The sequence below is a fragment of the Crassostrea angulata genome, chromosome 7 (assembly GCF_025612915.1).
Source record: "Crassostrea angulata isolate pt1a10 chromosome 7, ASM2561291v2, whole genome shotgun sequence".
Classification (NCBI taxonomy): Eukaryota; Metazoa; Mollusca; class Bivalvia; order Ostreida; family Ostreidae; genus Magallana; species Magallana angulata.
In genome coordinates, this window is record NC_069117.1 from 37,638,720 (window position 1) to 37,661,117 (window position 22,398).

General features: G+C 34.3%; 2 protein-coding genes across 2 annotated transcripts; one reads left to right on the forward strand and one right to left on the reverse strand.

Annotated features, from left to right (window-relative positions):
• Window positions 1-803: 803 nt before the first annotated feature.
• On the reverse strand, window positions 804-9,786 carry LOC128155660 (ubiquitin-protein ligase E3A-like). Its single transcript, XM_052817477.1, has 11 exons — window positions 9,617-9,786; window positions 8,882-8,929; window positions 8,027-8,466; window positions 6,587-7,776; window positions 6,204-6,348; window positions 5,872-6,077; window positions 4,690-4,857; window positions 4,408-4,563; window positions 4,164-4,237; window positions 3,594-3,737; window positions 804-2,944 (listed from the first exon to the last, which is right to left on the reverse strand). Exons 1-11 carry the CDS (start codon window positions 9,664-9,666, stop codon window positions 2,824-2,826), a joined length of 2,742 nt encoding a protein of 913 aa, XP_052673437.1. The 5' UTR covers window positions 9,667-9,786; the 3' UTR covers window positions 804-2,823.
• Window positions 9,787-9,930: 144 nt separating this feature from the next.
• LOC128155661 (NF-X1-type zinc finger protein NFXL1-like) lies at window positions 9,931-21,900 on the forward strand. Its single transcript, XM_052817478.1, has 19 exons — window positions 9,931-10,023; window positions 11,471-11,580; window positions 11,911-12,093; window positions 12,423-12,541; window positions 12,659-12,792; window positions 12,895-13,073; window positions 13,234-13,395; window positions 13,615-13,715; window positions 15,874-15,988; window positions 16,113-16,228; window positions 16,484-16,615; window positions 16,856-16,946; window positions 17,034-17,154; window positions 17,332-17,491; window positions 18,054-18,167; window positions 18,440-18,571; window positions 18,951-19,187; window positions 19,474-19,668; window positions 20,260-21,900. Exons 2-19 carry the CDS (start codon window positions 11,481-11,483, stop codon window positions 20,485-20,487), a joined length of 2,619 nt encoding a protein of 872 aa, XP_052673438.1. The 5' UTR covers window positions 9,931-10,023; window positions 11,471-11,480; the 3' UTR covers window positions 20,488-21,900.
• The last annotated feature ends 498 nt before the right edge of the window (window positions 21,901-22,398 follow it).

The following is a 22,398-nucleotide window of genomic DNA, read 5'->3' on the forward strand; positions in this document are numbered from 1 at the left end:
CTAGACTTAAAAATATTATCTAAATTCTTAATAGCTGCATGTAGTCATTGACTATATAGCCAAGTGATTCAGGTTAGACAACTGTGTGCCAATCAACCTGCCTACATCTGCAAAAAATCATTCGGAAAATAGATATTCAGGTTAAGGTGAGACGACACGTTCTTCAATTTTATATAACATTTTCCAGGAATTTGTTAATGGTTTACTACTACTCTGACAAGCTTTCTTGCAAAAAATTAGGATACCTTACCAGGCATTTCTGCAAAGTACTAGAGAATGCAATTTCCTATATAATCTTCTTGAAAATACACTTGAATTGCTAATATAAAAATAAATAAATATAGCACAGCGAAATTCACTATAGTGGGCCGGGATTTGAACTCGCAACCTCTGGAACCTACGCTTCTGGCAGAGAGCAGTCACAGCTCTAACCACTCGGCCATCTAGGCATATATCCTTATATAAGTAAATTTTAATCATTTTAAAAATCACTATAAAAATAATTTTTATTGAAACTCTTTATTACGAGGAGATACAAAAAAGATGCTCGAGGAATGTGTCGTCTCACCTTAAATACTAGCAGTATAAAATACTTCCTCATTTTCGCAGCTACATGTATTATAAATAGACATGTATTATAAATAGACCTACTAGTACCATTCATTATTTTCAGATGGTAGACAGAATTGTTATCTCTACAGTACATGAGTAGCTACACGTAAATAATTCCAGCCAGACTGTTGATACTTTGTTGATGCTTCATCACTTTTTCCGGTTTAGGTCAATAACAATAAACAAGAGGATTCTTTTGACATAGCATTTATTGAACTTGACAAGTTTACACTTGATTTCTGTCATGCTGAAGATAAAGTGGATCTTTTCATGCAGTGGAATCATTCCATTTCATAGCAAGTCAATGTTCTTGGGTTGTAATAAAAGTGTCTGGATGGTGGTTTTCAATTTTTTTTGTGGGTAACTTTCCTGAATTGAAAGGAAGTTTTTGTTCATTGGTACATGAACCCAATACCAAAGTTGGCGGGATGAAAATACTTGTAATTGGTAACCACAAAATCCACATGATTTATTGACCTGCCATGGACAATGATGATTCCACATTACACATTGAATGTGATGCTAGGTTCTGTCGAGCAATGTAACACTACAGCTGTATATATGCAGGATTTCTAGACATAATTTAATCATTGGTTTCCCCAAGATGAAAATAAAATTTCATTGTTCTATCAAATCATTTTCACTTGCAAAATCTGCTTGCACCACCTAAGGGATTGGGGGCCCTTTATTCTCATTTATACTTGACTTTTGAGTAAACAAATTGTGAAACCCACAACACACACAACAGAAAAAATCCTATTTCTAAAGAGAATTTAAGACCATCTTTAAAAAAAATTTGCTGCATTTCTAAGGGAAAAAAATGACAGCATTTTACTTATACATGTATTAGTAGCACAGAGATTTCTTACATGTATACATCCTTTTTACTTGTAAATTCATCACTCTGCATAACCAAACGATACAAAATTCTTCAAAATCTCAATAAATACATTTGAAATTTTAAGGCTCAGAGCATTCACTAAACAGGAATAAAAACCCAATTGGATACAAACTGACGTCAGAAAAAAAGAACTGAGATACATTTGTGACAATTAAGCACACAGCGTTTTCTGTAAAAGTTAAAACAGACACTGAACATCAAACATGCAGATAGTATCAAGGGGAAATTTCTATTATCAACACTTACCTGTACATTTATGTGTGCTAGAACAATAATCTAAGTACAAAATGGCAGAATTTATCTCTTCAAATGTAGATATACAATGTACATTTTTATTCCCATTATAAAACATTATCTATTTAAATTCTTGCCATTGTATTTCTGATTTTTAAAGTTTAGAGTTGGGGCCAAGGTAAAATTTACCAAGTATGAGATTGGTAAAAGAAAAAATCTTAACAAACAATAGTAACAGACAAATGATATCCATCTGCAGATCTTGTAAGGACAGATTTGGCACTTGTAACATCCTGGCACATTGAAAGGTAATCAATTTTTTACAAGTCAACAACACCTTGCCTCCATTCTAGAGAAGATTTTTGCAAGGAAACATTTTTAAACTTCTGGATATTGGTAATTAAATTACTATCACTTTATCCATAATCATTCAAGCAAGATAAAATAATTGTTCTTGTTTAAATACTGAATAGCCGTTAGTACATGTAGATGAATTTCATTATTTTTTTTAAATTGTCAGACATGCATGCAGCTTTTAGGATTTTTTTTTTACCCTTTTCAACATTTTAAACTACATGTACAAGAGATCTTATAGGTGGGAATTATTCCCTTAATTAGATATAAACTTGTACAAGGACTTTTAAAAATTTTAAATGCAAATTACACACCATTCTTATACCTTGTTTCAAATTCAGAATTTGTTAAATCATTCATTTTAGGCACCCATTAAAAATGAGTAAAACATATTTTATCTTTAAACTGCAATACAGCTCTGGATCACAAATTTGCAATAAGTTGATAAACCTGATATTATTTTTTATCTTCAAAAATTGATTTTATTTTGACCTAACGGTACACAGCTTCTTATCTGAACAGCATTTCATAAATTTTGATATTTCACATTGAAACTTATATCTTGTTGATTTCATTTTTTCTTCTTCAATTTTTGCAATAACCGAAATATTAGAATATCAAAAAAAATTATCAATGCATTTGTTTTACAAGACATGAAGTTTGAAGAACAAGTAGGATATACAATTGATGCATAAACCAATCTTGGCAGCACTTGGTTTATATCACAGCATACCAAAGCCTTTTGAGTAATCTACAGCTTTTTCCAGCCTATCTTTCAACTTTTCTTTGGTGGAGTAATCCGGTAGAAGTAATACGTTAAAACAGGTGTGAGCTGTCGGAAGTCTGAAAATAAAGGAGAAAAAATATGTACAAACTGTCAAAGGGAAATTTGAAGTGTCACTTTGTCATCTGAAAACCAAGATCTTGCACACTTGCTTTTTCCATGCAATACATGTGCATCTATTCCTCTAAACCTAAAAACTACAGTTATATGTGTCAGACATTGTATTTGAACTCTTGACTGCAACCTTCTTATCCAAAATACGAGATTCATTTTAAAATGTTGCAGTCAAAAAGCTGAGGGCTCACTTACATACATGTAACACATTTCCTGGTACATGTTTATATATATATATATGACTGTCTAGATCTTTGACATATCATTTTAATTATAGAACAATTGTGGGTTAAGTATTCAATTAGAAAACAAACTGAAACTGTTTCCGTTTCAAATAAGGGCGTAATTGTTGGTGGAAAATTTATCATATTTCAATGTTGACTTGCAATATACATGTATGTGTACATATAAATAACTGCAGTTTCATAATGCTCAAGTTCTTTTATATGTAAACATAATTAATATATCAATTACAAGTACAGTTTACTGACTTTCTACTTATATATAGAATCTCTAATTAAATTTGTGTTTTGACTTTAAAAATATAGAATCATGCACAGGGTATCCAAATGAGGTCCGCAGTGGTTTACCTACCTATCTGAGTCAGGGCCGTTCCTGGCGATGATTAGTTTGATCTTGGATAGCCCACCCACCGGGACTCGATCTGTTCCCGTGGTAAACTGTAACAAGCGTCTCTTCTGATCCTCCGTGAATTCATGCACTATCTCCCAGAAATGTCTATGTGGTAGAGGGAAAAAAAGACACTGGTAATTGGGTCAATTTTTAGAATAATTATAACTAGTCACATTTTATACCAGTTAATGTTGTTTTATCATTATTTGTTATGCACACCAATTTTTAGTGATTTCTTTGTTGAGAGGATCCACACATTCAAATGTTTATTGAAGCAAGAAACATTATTTGTATTGCTATAGCCATCTTTCAGGAATACAAGTATCTGTTCATCAAAACTATGAGTTTAATAAAATATTAAAAAACCCTGATTCCCTAAATATTAATGACACCACATACAGCACATATGCAAATGACATTTTAGTACACATGCAGCATAGATAATCTTCATGTATTGACAGTCTAATACATGTGTTTATTGGTAAAGCTGTCTTTTTTTAACCATGTGCCAAAAACACAGGAAAATCTTACAGGATTGTTGGAGAGTCCACTGTAAAACCTCCATCATATTCTGTCGACTTCTGTAGGTCATAGAAATCGAAATGCTGGAAAATTTAAAATCAAGATAATTAGGCCAGTCAAAAGAATCCTTTTCATTGTGTCTACTCTAAAAAATTTCAACTAAATGAAGTATCAGTCAAATTAGTATACCCAACTGATTTGATTAATAAATTTAAATTTGAACCACCAGAATAAATTGTACAAGGCTGCTTACTGTGCTTCCACAGATCAAGAGTTCCACTTCCTCTGGCCGGAATAGCATGCGTAGCGGACTTTCGTTGGTCACCAGGTTAAATCCTCGCTTAAAGGCTCGGAACTGCTTCTCAATAGATTTGTTGAGCATGAAGTCTGAATACAGGTCAACGAACTCCTACAGTAAACATTAGGTCAAATAAACATCGAGTGTCAACTATAGAATTGTCACAACTGGCTTCCAACATAAATAACATGTACACGGTATGTAAATATGTTGTTTTACGTTACTAAGTACACTTACCTGTCTGTTACCGTGGTTGACATGTGTGTCTGCACCTTTCTCTTTGAGTTCATGAGTCAAATCGCATCCAAACACATCTTTGTAGCCAATTTTAAATGGCTGCATGAACACATCCTCCAAATCCTCGCCTTCATACTCCAACATTTGCTGTAGACTTGCATAAAGTGTCTGAAGATATAAAATACTCACAACATCAACTTCAAACAAAATTTAATACTACATACCTGGAATATGACAGTTACATGTACATGTATGTGCTAGAAGTGTATTAACAAATTAGCCATTAAGTATTGTAAAAGTATTTACAGTATCAACTATATACATATTAACAATTTTGTAAAATACTGGTCGCATAAAAAAAATCAGAAAATGTGTACAAATTAACCAGTTTATGTATGGTAAGTGTGGTCATACCCCGTTATAGTGAAGAGTTCACCTTTATATTAAAGAATGGCACTAACTGTTTACCTTCCCTCAATGACTTTGGAGAACTTGACTTAAATTGTAAAGTTAAAATTTAATTTTTAAACACAAAGTGTGTTGAAGTAATTCTTTCAGTTTAACATTGTGCAAATTAAGAGCTGCAGTCAGTGTAAGAAAATTATATATCATCAGTTAAATGGTTACACTAAGAACATGTTTATATTATATAAATGACATTGTACTGAAACACTTGTCATAGAAGTTCGATAACTAAGTATGTTTCCCTATCGACATTGATGGAAGTGATGCATCCGGTACATGTATTAACATTTGTCTTAACAAGATACACAATGTACTGCAAAATTCACAGTTTTAGCAAATTTATATATCTGGAGATAGTAAATGTACCTTTTGCAACATTTGATGCATATGAAAACAATGGTTAATCATGATATTAGTCAGTACATAGGTATAATTATGTTTAAGCTTGAACTGTCTCTCTGTCATATACACTACATGTAATATGTATTGTAACAGTTGTTCTTTTTAGCCAGATGTCATGATATATTTATTGAACAAATTAAACTTGAAGTCATGTTGCTAAGCACTTTAGTCTATTTTTGAAAATTCCTCTTATAAGTTTCCTAAATCAGATCCTGATTTCCTTTTGGCCAGGAAACATAAACTATTGGTTATACACTAAAATAGAATAAACATTCCATTACATGGAAATTGCATCTTTAAACAATTTAAACCTACCGGATCCAAATCTTTCAGGTCTTCAAACCGGCCTTTCTTTCCCATCAGCTTCCGGTACACTACAGACGGGAAGTGGATGTCCACAATTGTGCTGTTGTATATAGCCAGCCCCAGCACTATCCCAATCAGAGTAAACTGTCCATCATTCTCAAAGGAGGTGGGATTAAACCAGAACTGCCTAGTGTGTTCATTGTATGTAAACATACCTATCAGAAAAAAAGAAATACATGTCTTGACTTCAATAAAAATCAGTTTATCACACATGTTCTGATTTCAGCACAGTGATGTTCCTGTAAGCATGCATTTGGTATCTAATGTACTTGCAAACTTACCAAAATCTGGATTAAATATTTCCTCTACAACAAGTTGGAAGAACTCTTTGGACACGCCTCCTTCATCCATGGCATGTTCTCCCTCGAACTCCACGATCAGCTGCTTTTTCAGATCCTGAGGATTATCCATGGCCGTCATTTCAAGCTAAAATTCGAGAGAGACAAAAAACAAGTTACTACTTTTTTCATCTTGTGTATATTGTGCATTATCATTTATCAACTTAAAAATTTAAAATCTAAAACAATATCATCATAACTACCCGTAAATTACAAAAATTCATTTTTCACATATGAAAACTATACCAATAAAAGGTCTATATCAAAAATTCAAATGCCTATTGTGAAATATCAAACACTACTAAAGTATTGTCTATTGTACTAACATTTACAAGGGCATCATCTATAAGATGGTCTCTCCTCACTCGGAGTCGCAAGAAAGGGATGGGGGGCAGGCCTCGCACTAAGGTGTTTAAAATGGAAGACCGTCTCTCGTTATACATTCTGACCCTGTTGTCAATATACATGCACGTGTGTTTGGATGCAGTAGTTAAGATAAAGCTGTGATTCATGAAAGAAAACTTATTCTCCATCTTGTTCTTGTAGTCTGCCTCAATGTCGACGTATTCATTCAAGAGTTCGTTTACAAATTCATCATAGGGAACTAATGGTCTGCGACAGTCCAGGACAGACACACGAAGTTCATTGGCGAGGGGATCCTCCTTAGGTTTATTCAGGTCCTTAGGTTCGTGTCCTACGGCCCCACCCTGTAGCATGTCCTGCAGGCTTTCCTCTGATTCGTTCGTTTCCTTCTCCTCGGCCAGCACAGAGTCAGGGTCCATCGAACCTCCTATTATGCTGGCATAGAATAGAATCTTCATCACTTTCGTGGAACCTGCGATTCCTTCGTCTTCATTCAACTGATACACTCTACCCCATCTGCCATGATTCTGGGCAATTTTCATGGTTATCACCTGATGAAGAAGCCTGGTCTTCTGCATTAGCCAATCATCTCCGAAGGTGGACCAAATTCTCGCCAGTTTTGCTTGTCCTGACATGTTCATGTGACCCAACGCCTTGCAGAACTCTGGAAAGGAGTTTTCCAATAATTCCTCGTGCTCGTCAAGGGGAATTTCCATCACAATCAAAAATATATTTATATAATTGGGATTTTGTTCCATGGGTCTCCGATATCTGAGTTCCATTTCAACATTACGGGATAAACTAGACAAAGCATTCACTAAAGCACCTTGGTAAGGCAAGCCCGGAATCTTCATTAAGGCTTTGAAAGTTCTTCGTACTGCTTCCAGGTCCAAAGAATAACTGACTTCTTTATCACAAGAACTTACATCAGAGCGAATGGCACTAACTCGTTCATCACCTTTCTCTTCTGTAACTACATTCCCATGGTCACTTATATTGTGATCGTTTCTTCGGAAACTCATGATTAGTGAATCAGCATTATTGAATGTGGCACCAATCACTCGTATCAATTTTGACCAGCTGTTTTCTCCTTCACAGTCTTTAATCAACTTAATAACCTTCTCCTCTGTCAAATAGTTTATCGTCTCTGCAGCTGAAATACATACATATATCTAGATAAATTCTTTCATAAGCAGCATTTATATTGCTTAATCTTCAACAATTTGTGCGATTTGCGTTTAAACTTTGTGTTATATACAACAAAACAACAAATTCATTGGAAAACTAAAACACAGTTAGTAATACAATCTATAAGTTACTTCCCAGCTCAGTATTTAAAATAATAAATTTAAGATTTCTGCAGGCTTCACATTTTTTAATGCAAAAAGAAAAATGTAACCTACCAGGAGTAGGGATGGGTTTTATAACATTGCATGTTGACTGCTGGGAGAACAAGGCAGTTGTCTGGCCTTTGGACGAGGACGGCTTTTCCTCCACGAAGACCTTCGCTGTTTTAGAAGATTCTGCTCCACTGTGTGCTTTGGATGAGGAAGAAGCTCCCCCCAATACAACATTTGCTGTTGTTGCATTTTCTTCATTGCTGAGTTTGGATGGTCCAGCTGCATTTTCAGCTCGAGGAACTTTAGTGGGTAGGGATCCACATAACTTAGCCTTTTCTTTGAACAAATCTATTGCTTTCACAGCAAGTTCGTTTTTTGATTTTTCTTGAAAAGCAAAGGTTGGACATGAAGCACAGTCTTTGTTTTGACAATGTTCGTTTCCGCAGCCATCTGTTAGTTGGTAATAGTATCTTTCTATCATCTGTTTTGCTGCCGCACGCTTCCTACAAATATTCAACAAAAGGTATTTTAATTTAGTTAACTTTAATCAAAGGTACAAAATGTGAAGTAGCCTTTGGTCCAACATTTGAGACATCTACATTTAATTCTGGTTAACATTTAGGTTTTGCTTATATTACAATTCAATGAGTGTTCAAAATATATTAATCTACCAACATTTATATACATATGAATTCTGTGTAAATATTCTGAACTAAATCATTTATTTAATCTAATGGGTACAAATTCAATTTTTACCAATATTATGCAAGAATAACTTAATAATGCAGTACATATATAAGATTAATAATATCAGATAAATCTAAAATATCGTGTAATATGGTAATATCGTGGTAATATCGTTTAACATATGCAAAAATGAATGAATTATAGAACTCTGAATTTGTTGCATTTACTTACATTCCGTCGCCTGTCTCTGGACGTTGTTCTGACAAAGAATTGGGACCCCTAAAAATAATCACATATTGTCAACATATGCAGTTATGCACCATACTCATTGCAAACCTATTATGTGATATTTAAAAAACCAGTTCTAGTGACATGCGACCAATTCTCGCCAAGGACAAATTCTGTATAATATAAATTTTATGTGTTGATGAAATGACATAACAGTGCACTGGCAAGAAATGGTTCTTGGCGAGAATTGATGATATGTCAGTAATTTTCAAATAACAAAAAGTTTCACCGGCAAATTATCTAAAAAGAAAGAGATCGAAATGTGACCTACATTCATGACACCACAAGAATCTTTTAACCCAAAAACAACTTATCAAGATGCCTTTCTTAATAAAGAATTTGGAGAAATAAGAAAAATATTTCAGGTGAAATACGACATATTTCATTGCAGTGGTAATTTTAAACACTCTAATGGACAGAAACTACAAAAAATTTAAAGACCACCTTCATAATTTTTTCAATAAATTTAATGTAATGTATAAATTGCCAACTAAAGTGTTTTTGTGTACAGCGGGCAAGAAAATTAAAAACTGCAATGGTTATCAACATATTTAGTAACACATTCTTTATCAAACGAAGTGTGGGATAAAGTGAACTTTCGTTTTAACACTAAGCCACCAAATCTAAATGGTACTGGCAGCATAAGGAAATGAAATTTTAAGATCATGCAGACCATACCTTGCGGCAGAGATTCCACTTTGTTCAGAGTATTGCTCGTTTGGGTTCATACGAATTTCTTAAAAAATAACATTAATTACACTGTTCATGCTTCTATGTCATCCATAAATATATAAGAATAGATGATTATGTCACCACGGACAGTTGTTTTTCTGTAGCCATCTATAAAGTCTCGCACAGATGTTATTTGCGAGATTTTATTTTAAAAATTATAAATTATCTTCAAAATCAAGCAAAGGATATCTGGAAAAATAATTTTAAATTCCAAAACTTATTTCTTGAAACCCAATTCTAAAACAAAAAAAAAATTAACACATTTCACGCTTGAGTGATTTCATGGCTGCGCCCATGTCAGAAGCCGATAACTCAGAATACAGACGGCAAAATATCGAGGGCTGACGTGTCAGGTAAAGTATATACTTCGAACTTCCCATCTGTAAAGAAAACAAATTATTGCAGCAGATTTATCATGTAACCTCCAAGTTTTTTTTTAAATATATGTCATTTAAAAGGTAATTAATTAAAGCATCAAACTGTTTATTATTTTTAGTGTTACCCCCTTCAAAACACTGATCTACAACCGGTAACGGTCGAGTTCGATCATTAACTAGAGTTCAACCACGGTAGTAAGGAAAACTTATGGTGCGCACGTCTGTGTTCGAACGCACATTGGTCGATGTCTGGTTAAAAAAATGAGAAAGATGTTAATTTCTACTCAAACTTTTATTGTTCGTGAAAAAAGAAGGAAAATAACTTGTAAACACATTGAATCATATGTGTGTGCACTAAAATGTTTAAAACACATTGCATGTTGAGCTGATTAAAATAAGCAAAATTTGGAGGTTTCGCTTTCCGTCGCCATCTTTAAACTAAACCTGACTAGAGACAGTCCAGAGTATCTCCGTTGGTTGGACCATAGTTTCATTTTAGTCGGACTAAAGTGAGTTCAATCTCATTTCAGTCAAACTAAGGCAACCGTAGTTTGTGATCGAACACGCTCAACATAGGTACACAGGCGAAGCAAGTGAGACATGCATGTACAATGTAGTTTACATTGGCATGCCATGCTCGTAGAAAGCCACTGAAATGATCAAATATGTTGGTAACATAATTATGTAACTATCATTTTCTTCAATTTTGCTTTTCTATGTTCATGACAAAGTGAAAAAGAATGAGTATTTAAAAAAAACAAAAAAACCTGTGAGATTTGATTAAAGCCTGTGTGATGCTCCAATTTATAATTTATTTTTTTGTAAATTCATGGATATCGTCAAAAAATCTCAATGAATGCATAACTTGCCGATAGAGCTGCCTTGCTATCTGGTACTTTATGCCAGTGAGCTGTGCTCTGTAATAATGTACAAGAATTGTCTAGAAATTAATTAACCCCTTCACTGTAACTGCGGTACTGCCCTTTTGCAGGGCAAAATGACATTATTTTGTGAAATATGATGTAACATCAATTGTTTCATTTACGTCATTTAATTATCTACCTACGAAAATTTCGGCAAAATATATAAATTTGCCCTGCAAGTGAGCAATACCGCAGTTATCGTGTAGGGGTCCATTGCAAGGCCACTGTGGCAAATATAATCCATGCAGGCATATATCTTCAAGACCTTTAAATCATGTACATTTCTAAATAAAGTTTTGTTGTAAAATTATTTTTGCTGTAGCTATAAGGTAATAAAAAGATGCTACAAATCTTAGATTTACTCTGTTGATTTATTAGTAAAATTCATCAGCTATCCCCCCAAAAAAATGTAAATCTTTATTTCAAGAGCTTCATGTATATGCCTGCAAGACTGCCAATATTTGACTACTCAAAACTATTGATATTGATCTGTACTTCAGTTTTTTCAAAATGGCACAAGTACCTTCATATCTGAGAGCGAAGGGCCGAGGGAGGGGAAGAGGCAACTACTCAAGCGGAATGGAAAATACCCATAATGCTGCTGCACCAGGTATTGCTCTATTTGTGATTCCTGATATATTGGAAATAAAAACTGATAGGAAAGGTTTGATGAAAACAAATTGCATGCATATTTATGTTTTAATTATGCCAGTTCCTTTTAGTATGAAATATATTAACTGAAATGAATAGTGATCAGACATTCTTAATTAAAAAAGAATTGCAGCATTATTTTTCAATTAATTCTTAAATTAGTAAAGAAAATAATGTATATGTTTCTATTTAATGAATGTGATCTACAACTTACGGTAATATGTTCTCTTTCAACTTTTACAATTTGTAACTGGATCCATTCAGGATTACTTAAAGACTTGTTTTGAAGGGAAAAATACAAATAATACAAGTAAACCACGCAGTGCAGAGGAGAAGTTCCTACAGGCCAGCACGGCCCACCAGCAGGCAATTCAGCAGCACATCCAGCCGGAAGACGAGGAAGATGAAGAAGAGGAAGACATCGCTGATGACATCATCAACACTGTGTTCAAGTCATACTCTTCCATGAGTGGTGAGTCTGTTGCTACTTATTGACAGTTCCACTGTAACAGTCTTTGTCTATATTTGGAAGCTTTTGATGACTGCACTTTATTTGTGATTTCTTTAATAAGTTGTCAATCAATTTAAATAATTTTATGTCTCTATATACCGGTCCTTTTGTGTTGATCATTTTATTAATAAAAATAATACATGTACCGTACTTATATACCTTTATATGTAAAGGGAAACATTTACTGTAATAGAATATGCAAACTGAGGTACCTTTGCCTTAATTTGTTTCAAACTGTACTCAGATTTGTTTTGAAGTACTTAACATTGAACTTTTTTTTCTGTTGTTAGTCAATGAAAATGACACCAATGGAGTGCAAGACACAGCTCAACAAGACTTGGTACACTCGTACCGATCCAGCTCCTCAGCTTGTCTGATCTGTATAGAAACCATTAAGAAGACTGATGCAGTGAGTACTGTACATCTGATGCGATACATTTTAAATAAAACTATTTTTTTCTCACATGATCCAAGGGCCACTACCTCATATAGTTTGATGAAATGGAAGAATTGGTGTTTTATGTAGATCTGGAACTGCGGAGGTTGTTATGCAATGTTCCACATGCAGTGTATCCAGAAGTGGGTACGTGAAGGTATATACCAGCATGCCTACAAATCTCCAGATGGGGAAACCCCTAGCAAGGACATTCCTTGGCACTGGTAAGGTGTATTAAGTTCTGCATTGCCGTTTGGTCTCTAATAAAATCAATAAATGTTCATCTAATATAATGTAAGTGTCATGGGATATTTGGTATCTTACAGTCCTAAATGTAGAACAGAGTACCAGCAGAAAGACTGTCCTACAAAATACATCTGCTTTTGTGGAAAAGAAGCCAACCCAATGTTTGACCCCTGGCTAGTGCCCCACTCCTGTGGGCAGACATGTGGCAGAAACCTGAAGCCGGAATGTGGACACACCTGTCTCCTCCTGTGTCATCCAGGTGAGTGTTCCGGGTAATGAAAAAAATGTTAATTATTGCATGCTAATTTCACATTAGTTTTAATAATTTGAATGTAACTGTGAATCATTGCTTTAGATTTTACTTTATTTGAACCCTCATTCATGTACATTATGATGACAAGCTATAAAACATTATGTAGGAGCCTGTCCCCCTTGTCCTAAGACGGTGACCGTGTCTTGCCACTGTGGTAAACAGAAACCTCGGGTCGTACGCTGTAGTGCCAAGCAGTGGTCCTGTGGTAAGCCGTGCGGGAGGAAGCTGTTGTGTGGACATCACAACTGTCAACAACCGTGCCATACAGGTAGTTACCACCACACAGTTCTGTTAAAGGGTTCTTACTCGATTTACCAGTATTAAGTATGATTTCAGTAGTTTAAAAATTGGGGGGCTGTCTGCTGTTCAAAAGAAAAAGATATTGCCTGGTACATACATGTGCATGAAATGAAAAAATATAGCGCTAGATCTGAGCAGGTCAGAGGTCATATGTGGTGTTATTGATTGCTATTTTCTTGTTGTCCAGGTGATTGCGCTCCTTGTCCTAAAACGAGCAAGCAGCCATGTTACTGTGGGAAGGAAGTGACCACACGGCCGTGTGCCAGTCCAGAGTGGCAGTGTGATCAGGTAGCTCTCTTGTCTTAACCTCTGCAAAGATGTACGTTGTACATGATCTATATATAATATAAATCATTAATACTTTCTCTTCTTGGAGGAAGCATTATAGATTAACAGATTTTCTGCATTGTGTTTAAAGGGTACCTGCAGTGCCGGTCAATTTTTGATATAATGGAGATCTATGTGTAAAAACATCATCCTGAAAATTTTACAGCGATCGCATAAGTAGTTTTCGAGATATTTGGGGAAAACCCGATTTCACACCTGAACGAGTTTTGAATCAAGCCGATTTGGCGCGAGATGAACTGTGACGTCACGGGGTCAACGCCGCTGTATGAGAAACAGGAATATCGTATGAAAACTGTTCGTTTTCTTGCATTGTTTTACCGATATAGGAACATTTTTTCTGTTGTTTTATTTCCGTATCAACCATGGATGACTAATTATACTGTCGTTTGAATTTAACCCGTGTTTTATCGAACAAAAATGCCGGTTCGGAAATTGTTTGTTTCATGAATTTCGTCAAATGTGTAACACATTTTACATATAAATGCACACCATATGTAGCAAAATGACAATTAATTAAAGCATTATTGTTATAAGAAACATATTTTGTAAATATTGTCATTCTTTCGAATGATTTCTCAGTAACATTATTAACTGATTAATAATATTGATAATACATAATGATATTTCGTAAAAGGTAACTCGGGGTCTATTCCTCGTATAAGGCATAAAATAACAAATGATGTCGCCCGATTATTTAAAAATATTGATATCGGACCAATAACAATCAAAATAGTATGCATTCTTTAACAAACGAACACGGGACATGATCACTGTGTAATGAACACGGGATCATAAACGGATCAAGGCGAAAGTCCAAGATGGCTGCATGATTAAGACTGTCTCGTATTCTTTTAAAAATACGATAATGGAATTTAATTTTACATTTATTCACACCCTTTGTCAAAATGTTCCAGTTTATTTAGATTTCATAATGATTCGTTGTCAGTATTACAATTTAAGCTATACGGAGTTATAAAGCGTTTAATTGCTGACCATAGCGCTCGAAAGAAAGTTGCACTTTATTAAATAAGAAATTATAAAGACCAACGTAATTACTTCCGAAATAATTACTTGATCACATAAAAAAGGTTTCAATTGCTGAATTGTAAATTTGGTCATTATATAAGTGATTAGATAAGTAACAATAAAGGCATTTACTTCGAACATTAGTTTTACTATTAATAGTTTCATGCATGATTCTTTAATCACTGATTGACAGACTATACACATGTTTTAGCTGACGAATGCTTGATTTTACACAGTCTAATTTATTTTTCTGTTTTATCTTTTAACAATTGAGTAGCTAATTATACACAAATCAATTTACCAGTCTGGAGGTGTGAAACCCTCCCTTTGTTCATCATACTCGTGTTCCTTGTGTATACATACCCAAGATACACGTGTGTCTGGAGCAGTGGCTTCGTTAGTTTACCTGTTTACCTGTGTCATTATCTCGGATCACTCGTGTGTGAGAGGATATTATGTAATCAAAAAATGAATAATGAACATAAATTTGCCCATGTAAGCGTTTTAAGACATCGTATTCATCGGTAAAAAGGCGACGAGAATAACAAATTTTAAAATCCTTTAAAAAGAAATCTGATTGAAATAAAATAATAACAGAATCAAATTTCTAGATCTACAATACTTAAAATAACAAGATACGTCAAAACATCAGACCTATATCAATCATTTTGGCTGAAAAATCGAATTTAATTTGTATAGCTTTGTAAGGAAATTTCCCTCCTGTTGACCTCGTGACGTCACTTCCGCTGAAGCCTCGTTATCGCCTAATTCTGTTTTCTCTTGATTAGATTTCCCAAAGCAGGTAAAAATAGCCACTTTGAAGAGGCGTAACTCCGTTATTTTTGCACCGAATTCGATGCGGTTTTTTGCATTAAATTTTGGTAAATAAACTCTTTAACATATGTTTCACATCAGCTGGGCTGCAGGTACCCTTTAAATACACATTTATCCATCATATGTTCACTCTGTGTAAATTTTTTATAATAATAATTACTTTAACATTTTTTGAAATTTTTGTTGACCAATGATAAAATGGAAAATAAAAGGAAATATGTTTGATTTCTTTTTTTAGCCATGTGGCAGAAAACTTTCCTGTGGAAACCATCTCTGTGAAAAGATATGTCATAAGGAAAGTTGTGGCCCTTGCCCAAGATCTGGGGATAGAACTTGCCCGTGTGGGAAAACAAGTAAGTTATACAATAATTAACATTAAGGAAAGCCTAAATGATCCTTTTGCAGGAGACGTATTAAACTAGTACAAGTGTCATCAAATAAGGCCGGTTTTGTGAATGACTTTTTTTTTTACTTCAGATTACAACTTGCCGTGTACTGAAGATGTACCGACTTGCGGAGATACTTGTGGAAAACTGTTGGATTGTGGGATACATACATGTTCACAACGCTGCCACACTGGCAATTGTGGATCCGTAAGTTCTTTGTGCATACATTTTCATGAGTCATTGTTTTTCATTTGTTCATGAAATATTTCATTGGAAAAGAATCGTATTTGCATATTTTTTTGGTTGAAATGATAATTTTAGATGAAGCCCAAGATGTATGGTAGAATAGATATCTTTTATGAAAATTTTGCTCCCAGTTAACGATATGCCGGTAGTTATAGGTAGGTTTTTTTTTTATTTTAACATGTACATGTATGGTACATGTATTTGTGTTTGTTACAGTGCCTTCAGTTAGTGACTAAAACCTGCCGGTGTGGACAAAAGCAAAAGGAGGTTCTGTGTTCCAAGCAATATCTGTGTGAGACTAAGTGTTCAGCCATGCGAGACTGCAACAAACACCAGTGTAAGAGAAAGGTCTGTGTACATTTCATTACATGTACTGTACGTACAGTACATTGCAAATTATTCCATCACTAAAAAAAATGTCATTACACATAACTATTTTCCCTAGTTTTAGTTTTGCTTTGCGATTTGAAAATCTCATTTTAAATGTTTTAAAAGAAATACCCAGTATAAAAAAAAAACAACATATGGTGGAAAAATTATTCAATAAATGTAAGTAAAGATCTAAGATTGATATGGTATATTTAATAGTGCTGTGATGGAAACTGCCCAAGCTGTGAACAAGTTTGTGGGAAGTTATTGAGTTGTAAAAACCACAAGTGTGCAAGTGGATGCCACAGAGGTAAAGAAATAGATTGATTCACATTTATCTGTAATACTGTGGTCTTCTTTACAATAACTGACTGGGATTATGTGTGTGTGATTGCAGGCCCGTGCTATCCGTGTCCATTGACTGTACAGATCACCTGCTTCTGTAAGGCCACTCGTATCACTGTGCCCTGTGGGAAGGAGAAGGTCACTCGTCCTCCCAGGTGCAACTACCCATGCAGGTAATTCTGTTCCTGGTGTAACATCCTATTCCATTCTGATGTCAAAGTATAAAATTGTACAAGTAATGTATATGTTTATAAAATTAAAAGAATTCTGATACATTGTAGTATTTACCTCATGAAATTTAAATATCAGGTTTGATACTTAAAGTTATGATTGAGTTGTTGTATTTGCAGGAAACCCCCAATTTGCCACCACTCTAGTCAGATTCCCCACCGCTGTCACTTTGGAGACTGTCCCCCGTGTGGACTGGTCTGTGGGAAGCAGCTGGGGGGATGTCCTCACAGCTGTCCCGCCCGGTGTCACTCCGCAGTCAGGACCATCATCAAAGACAATGTCAGTCACGGATCACTGATTCATATGTTAAATTAGAGACAATCTATTTTACTCATACAATTTAATACTTTTTAAAAAAAAAATGATTGGACTCTTTCAACCACGTTCTCTCTCTGAACAAAGCTGATTTGCACATAGACAAAGTGCCGAGTTGAACTGGATGTTAATAATAGCTCCGCAGAAAAGCACAGCTACTTTTACTTTTATATCACATATACGACTGCCTTCTGGCCATCAGTAATAAGTTATAAATGTAATTGTTATATTACACAAATAATCATAGATAACGTAAGTTTTCAATACAAGTAAAATAGGTTATAGCAAACAGCCTTTTAATATACTTACAGCGAAGTAATTTTCATTCCCCGTTACTTTATTACATGTTGTAACCTTGAAGGATATAACAAATTACGCTTACAATGAAGCAAAATCGCCCATCCCTGGCACTTTTTTATAATTTTGTTTTGCTCTAACTGCCTAGGTGTATTCTATGATGTATCAGTAAATGTACATTTTGCTGCCAGGAACAGTTTGTCAGTGTTTGTTTGATGTTTGTTACTAGGCTGTGAGAGCGGGCCCCTGGGAAGCACGGCCATTGGTGAAGGAAGAGATCGTGTGTAAGCCATGTCCCCCCTGTCAGGTTCCCATCCCCAAGCAGTGCATAGGACTCCATGAGGTCAAGTAACCTGTCAGATTAAACATTTAGCATCAGTAAAACATCTAAAGATTTGGATATAAATTAAGAGAAAAAAATCAACAAGAATAGTAGCATAGCATTTACGGTACTTAATGCAAACATACTGTAGAACAAAAATATATACATGTATATACCTTCTGAAGGTTACTAAAAGGAAAAAAATGCATTCTTGAATGTGTGTTCACTTGAATATTTGTTAGGGTTCATTTACCGTGGTAACTAAATATCTACATTTGTATATTTTTCTACAGATTTCAAAATTTCCATGTTCAGAAGTCCGAGATTATTCCTGTGGGAGAAAGTGTGGCCGGAAGCTGGACTGTGGTAATCACACCTGTTCAAAGGAGTGTCACCTGGTCACTAATGCCCCCGACACAGATCAGGTATTTAAGATGGTCAAAAAGTGTGAATTGTTTCAAAATATTGACTGTGAAATACTTGAAATACATTGTTTGCTCTTTAGCTCTTTGGTTTGCTGCTTCGTTATTAAACAACAATTGTAATTAAATATGTACATTTCATACCTTGGCCATATGTCTCTTATCAAATACTCATATCCCCTCAAATCATTATTGGCCCTTTTTGGAGGAAAATTATTTCTCCCAAACAAATAAATTTATTTTGAAAAAAATTCTGTAAAACCAACTTTTTATTTTCTTTATAAACTACCAAATATTTTGCAGTCTCCCTCCTTCAATGAATTATTAACTACAGTACATGTATATATTTACCGTTACTCTAAAGGACTCCTTTTGTTTACAGCATGGTACCAACTGTGAGGAGTGTGAGGCAGGCTGTCAGAAGCCCCGCCCCGAGGGCTGTACTCACAGCTGCCCCACCATGAAGTGCCACCCCGGCCCCTGCCCCCCTTGTAAACAGATGCTGCGCATGAGGTGCCACTGTCAGATCAGTGTGCAGCATGTCCAGTGTGATGACTGGATCAAGAACCGGGAGAAACGGGAGTCCCTACAGTCGTGTGGGGGAGAGTGTCCAAAGCTGGTAATTAGCAACTTCTGTCTTACGTTACTATGAGTAAATGGTTACTGATATAACTATCTATGAATGAATAGGAAGTTAAATATAAATTTGTGAGGAATGTTGTCATTTCTTTTTTCTTTTTTTTGAAAGATGTAAATTATATTTTAATTCCTTCTCTTATTATTAAAGTAAATTTCCTAACTTTCATTTTATTCACTTCTTTTGTCAATTGATGAAATGATAAATCAAAACTCAAGATTTTGGACTTGAAGTATTCTTGAAATATTAACCAATCCTATGATTGTAGATGCCTTGTGGCCATCCTTGTGGTGCTGTGTGCCATTCTGGGGAATGTCCTAACATTGGGAAATGTGAGAAAAAGGTGTCAGTCCGTTGTAAATGTCGCCGCAAGAAAAAGGACTTCTTGTGTAAAGAGGTCAAGGGCGGGAAGAAGCTGGAATGTGACGACATATGTCAGCAAGAAAAGGAACGCAAGAAAAAGGTATAAAAGTCATGTGCAGGTAAAATTAGTATCAAAAGGATAGAAACTGGAATTTGACAACATTGGCAAGAAAAGGAATTTACGAGAAGGTACTAATGTCTGTAAGGTAAAAAATAGAAACTAAATTTGTGACGACATTTGTCAGCAAGGAAAGGAATGCAAGGTAATAAAGATATGTACAGGTAAAATAGATAGGAAAAAAAATCCAGGTTATTGATTCTTTAAGAAAAGAAAAGCCAAAAAGAAAGCAAAGAAATCATAGATTTGAAATATTCGGACAGGTATTATTTGGGAAAAAACTGTAATAGACAGTAGGGCCAGTAAGAGGAAGGTATGATAAATAGTTTACATCAAAGCTCATGAGCTAGCCATTGTTCATCTTCAGCCAATATATACCAAAGTTTTTAAATAACAAGATTTTTTTCCCACAATACAAATTACAAAGCTAAATGAGTGTTAATCCTTTTGCTTGAATAATGATTAAAAAAATACTTTTGGCCATGAAGTTTCCACACTAGAATATTTCACTCATATAGAAACAACTGTTGGGTATTAATTAAGAAAAATTCTTTCTTTATTTCAACTTAAAAGTCAGAAGAAGAGAAGGAGAAACTGAAGAAAGAGGAAGAGTTAAAAAAGCAACAAGCCGAACTAGAAGAGTACGAACGGAAGACGAAGGGTCGTAAAAGACGTCAGCAGAAAGGAGACCAGGAGGTGCAGGAGACGCCATCTTTTCTACAGAGGAATAGCAAGATCCTGTTTGTGTCTGTGACTGTAGCTGTGCTGGCAGTGTTTGCTTTTTACTTACTCAGTCAATGACAACCCTATTACAGCTTACTGAGATGTTTAGATTTGTACTTTTAATACCAAAGTTATACTTGTACATGTATTTCTCTTCTTCAAGATGTAAATTTTCCTACCATTGTTATTAAAAGTGGTATAAACTCAGAAGTATTAAATTTATTGGTTTACATTTATGTCTGAACCTGTCCATTGTCAACATCATGAAATGGGGCTTAATTAAAAGTACATTGCTTGATATCTGTTGTAAACTCACATTTTGGAACAAGCTATTAATCTTAGGGATTGCCTTGTTTGAAAGTGTAAATATCTGCCACTCATGAACATGACTGATTTATATTTCTTTTCTTATATGGTGAAGGACTCTGAATCGTGAAATCTTACAATTGGATATGAAAATTGTCATACAATGCATAATTGTTTGTAAATCAATGCTTTGCAACTGAAAATTGTTAATTTGACAACATTGTGCCATTATTTGATTTGCAATACTGTATTAGGGTTATCTGTATATCATTTAAAACAGGTCATATCAGGTAATAAGATCAACAGCTACTTACCTGTTTATGTTTCTCAAATTGTAGGGAAACAATTATAAAATCAATTTGCCATCATTTGTATTGTTTAGCATCAAAGATTTAGTAATTTGAACTTGTATGTACAGTTTCACCAAATGTAGATTTGAAAATGAGATTGCATTAAATTTATTAATTAATTTTAATTTATTAAAGACAGATTTTAAAAATCTCTTAATTAGATATACACCCATGTTTGAAAGTGTTCATAATTACTACATTATTATCTGAGTTCTGGTGCTCTTCTTCAATAATTTGTGTCCATATCACTTACTGTTTTGTTTACAATATTGTTTTCGCATGTTTGAAATGCAAGCTATTTTATGTGTCCTTACCTACAATTTATGAAAAAAAAATTGAACCATTTTAATGTGCATTCTCACTTTTGATTCATATACATGTATTGATTTGATGATAATATTCAAAAAGAAAATTAGATTGAAAATGGAAATGCTCACAAGTTCAACATGCTTTGTTCAGCATTAGAACTTTTAACTTTCGGTAGTAAAGATAGAGTTGAAGGGATAATGCAGGAAAGCTTACTTAAAAGAAAATTTGTGATGGATATGTTTCAAAAGATAATTGACAGAAATATTAAGTGTTGTAAACTTATCTTTGTATTCTAAAATGTGTGTGTCCTAATACTCTTGTTATTATTTAATGTCCATCAGTTTTAGTGCCAACATTCCGCGGGTGAGGCCTGGGTGTAGTGTCATGGATACCTCATCTCAGTACATGTATTTGTTATTTGTAAGCCAATGTTAATTAAATATATCAACTGTTGGATGTTGTTGTTATCTGGACTTCAGTATATGAAATACATATGCGAATAAAGAATTTGTCTATTCATGCAAGATTTTATTCATTTGATTTATAGTTCTATAGTTAGAAGTAGACAAGGTAAAAATGGAATTTCAATAGAAATAGACTTTGTAGTGAAGGTTAGCATGGCTGAACAATAAACGTGCCTTTTTTGACTTCACAGCTTGTAAGAGGAATTGTCCCCTTTCATCTGATGTTATAGACAACTATTTGTATTACTATGATTACTGAAATATATAATTTACCCAAACTTTAATTTGTTTTTGAAATATGAAAATATATTACCGTATTCGAAATGCAGGGAAATATCTGACACGCTGAAAAATTAAGTTTAGGCCCCCTTTTTTGCATGTTTACATGTAACATTTTTTCTTAAAAATCGCTAATAAATTTTTCGATCATTTTGATTTTGCTTATATCTTCTCCTGTAGAATGACAGAAAAACTAATCAAGCGTTCATATTTTTTTTATTAGATAGACAAAAATGTATGTTTGGTTTAGTGTGACTGTAAGGGAATTAACCTCAAATGTT

What these genes read in the sequence shown, in the direction of transcription:
- LOC128155660 (XM_052817477.1), bottom strand. Translation starts at nt 9,666, where the DNA reads ATGAACCCAAACGAGCAATACTCTGAACAAAGTGGAATCTCTGCCGCA. An exon ending in TCAACCACGGTAACAGACAG is followed by an intron (nt 4,564 to 4,689) that starts GTAAGTGTACTT and finishes TGTTTACTGTAG; the next exon opens with GAGTTCGTTGACCTGTATTC. An exon ending in GTGGACTCTCCAACAATCCT is followed by an intron (nt 3,738 to 4,163) that starts GTAAGATTTTCC and finishes TCTACCACATAG; the next exon opens with ACATTTCTGGGAGATAGTGC.
- LOC128155661 (XM_052817478.1), top strand. Translation starts at nt 11,481, where the DNA reads ATGGCACAAGTACCTTCATATCTGAGAGCGAAGGGCCGAGGGAGGGGA. An exon ending in AACACCAGTGTAAGAGAAAG is followed by an intron (nt 16,616 to 16,855) that starts GTCTGTGTACAT and finishes TATATTTAATAG; the next exon opens with TGCTGTGATGGAAACTGCCC. An exon ending in AGTGCATAGGACTCCATGAG is followed by an intron (nt 18,168 to 18,439) that starts GTCAAGTAACCT and finishes ATTTTTCTACAG; the next exon opens with ATTTCAAAATTTCCATGTTC.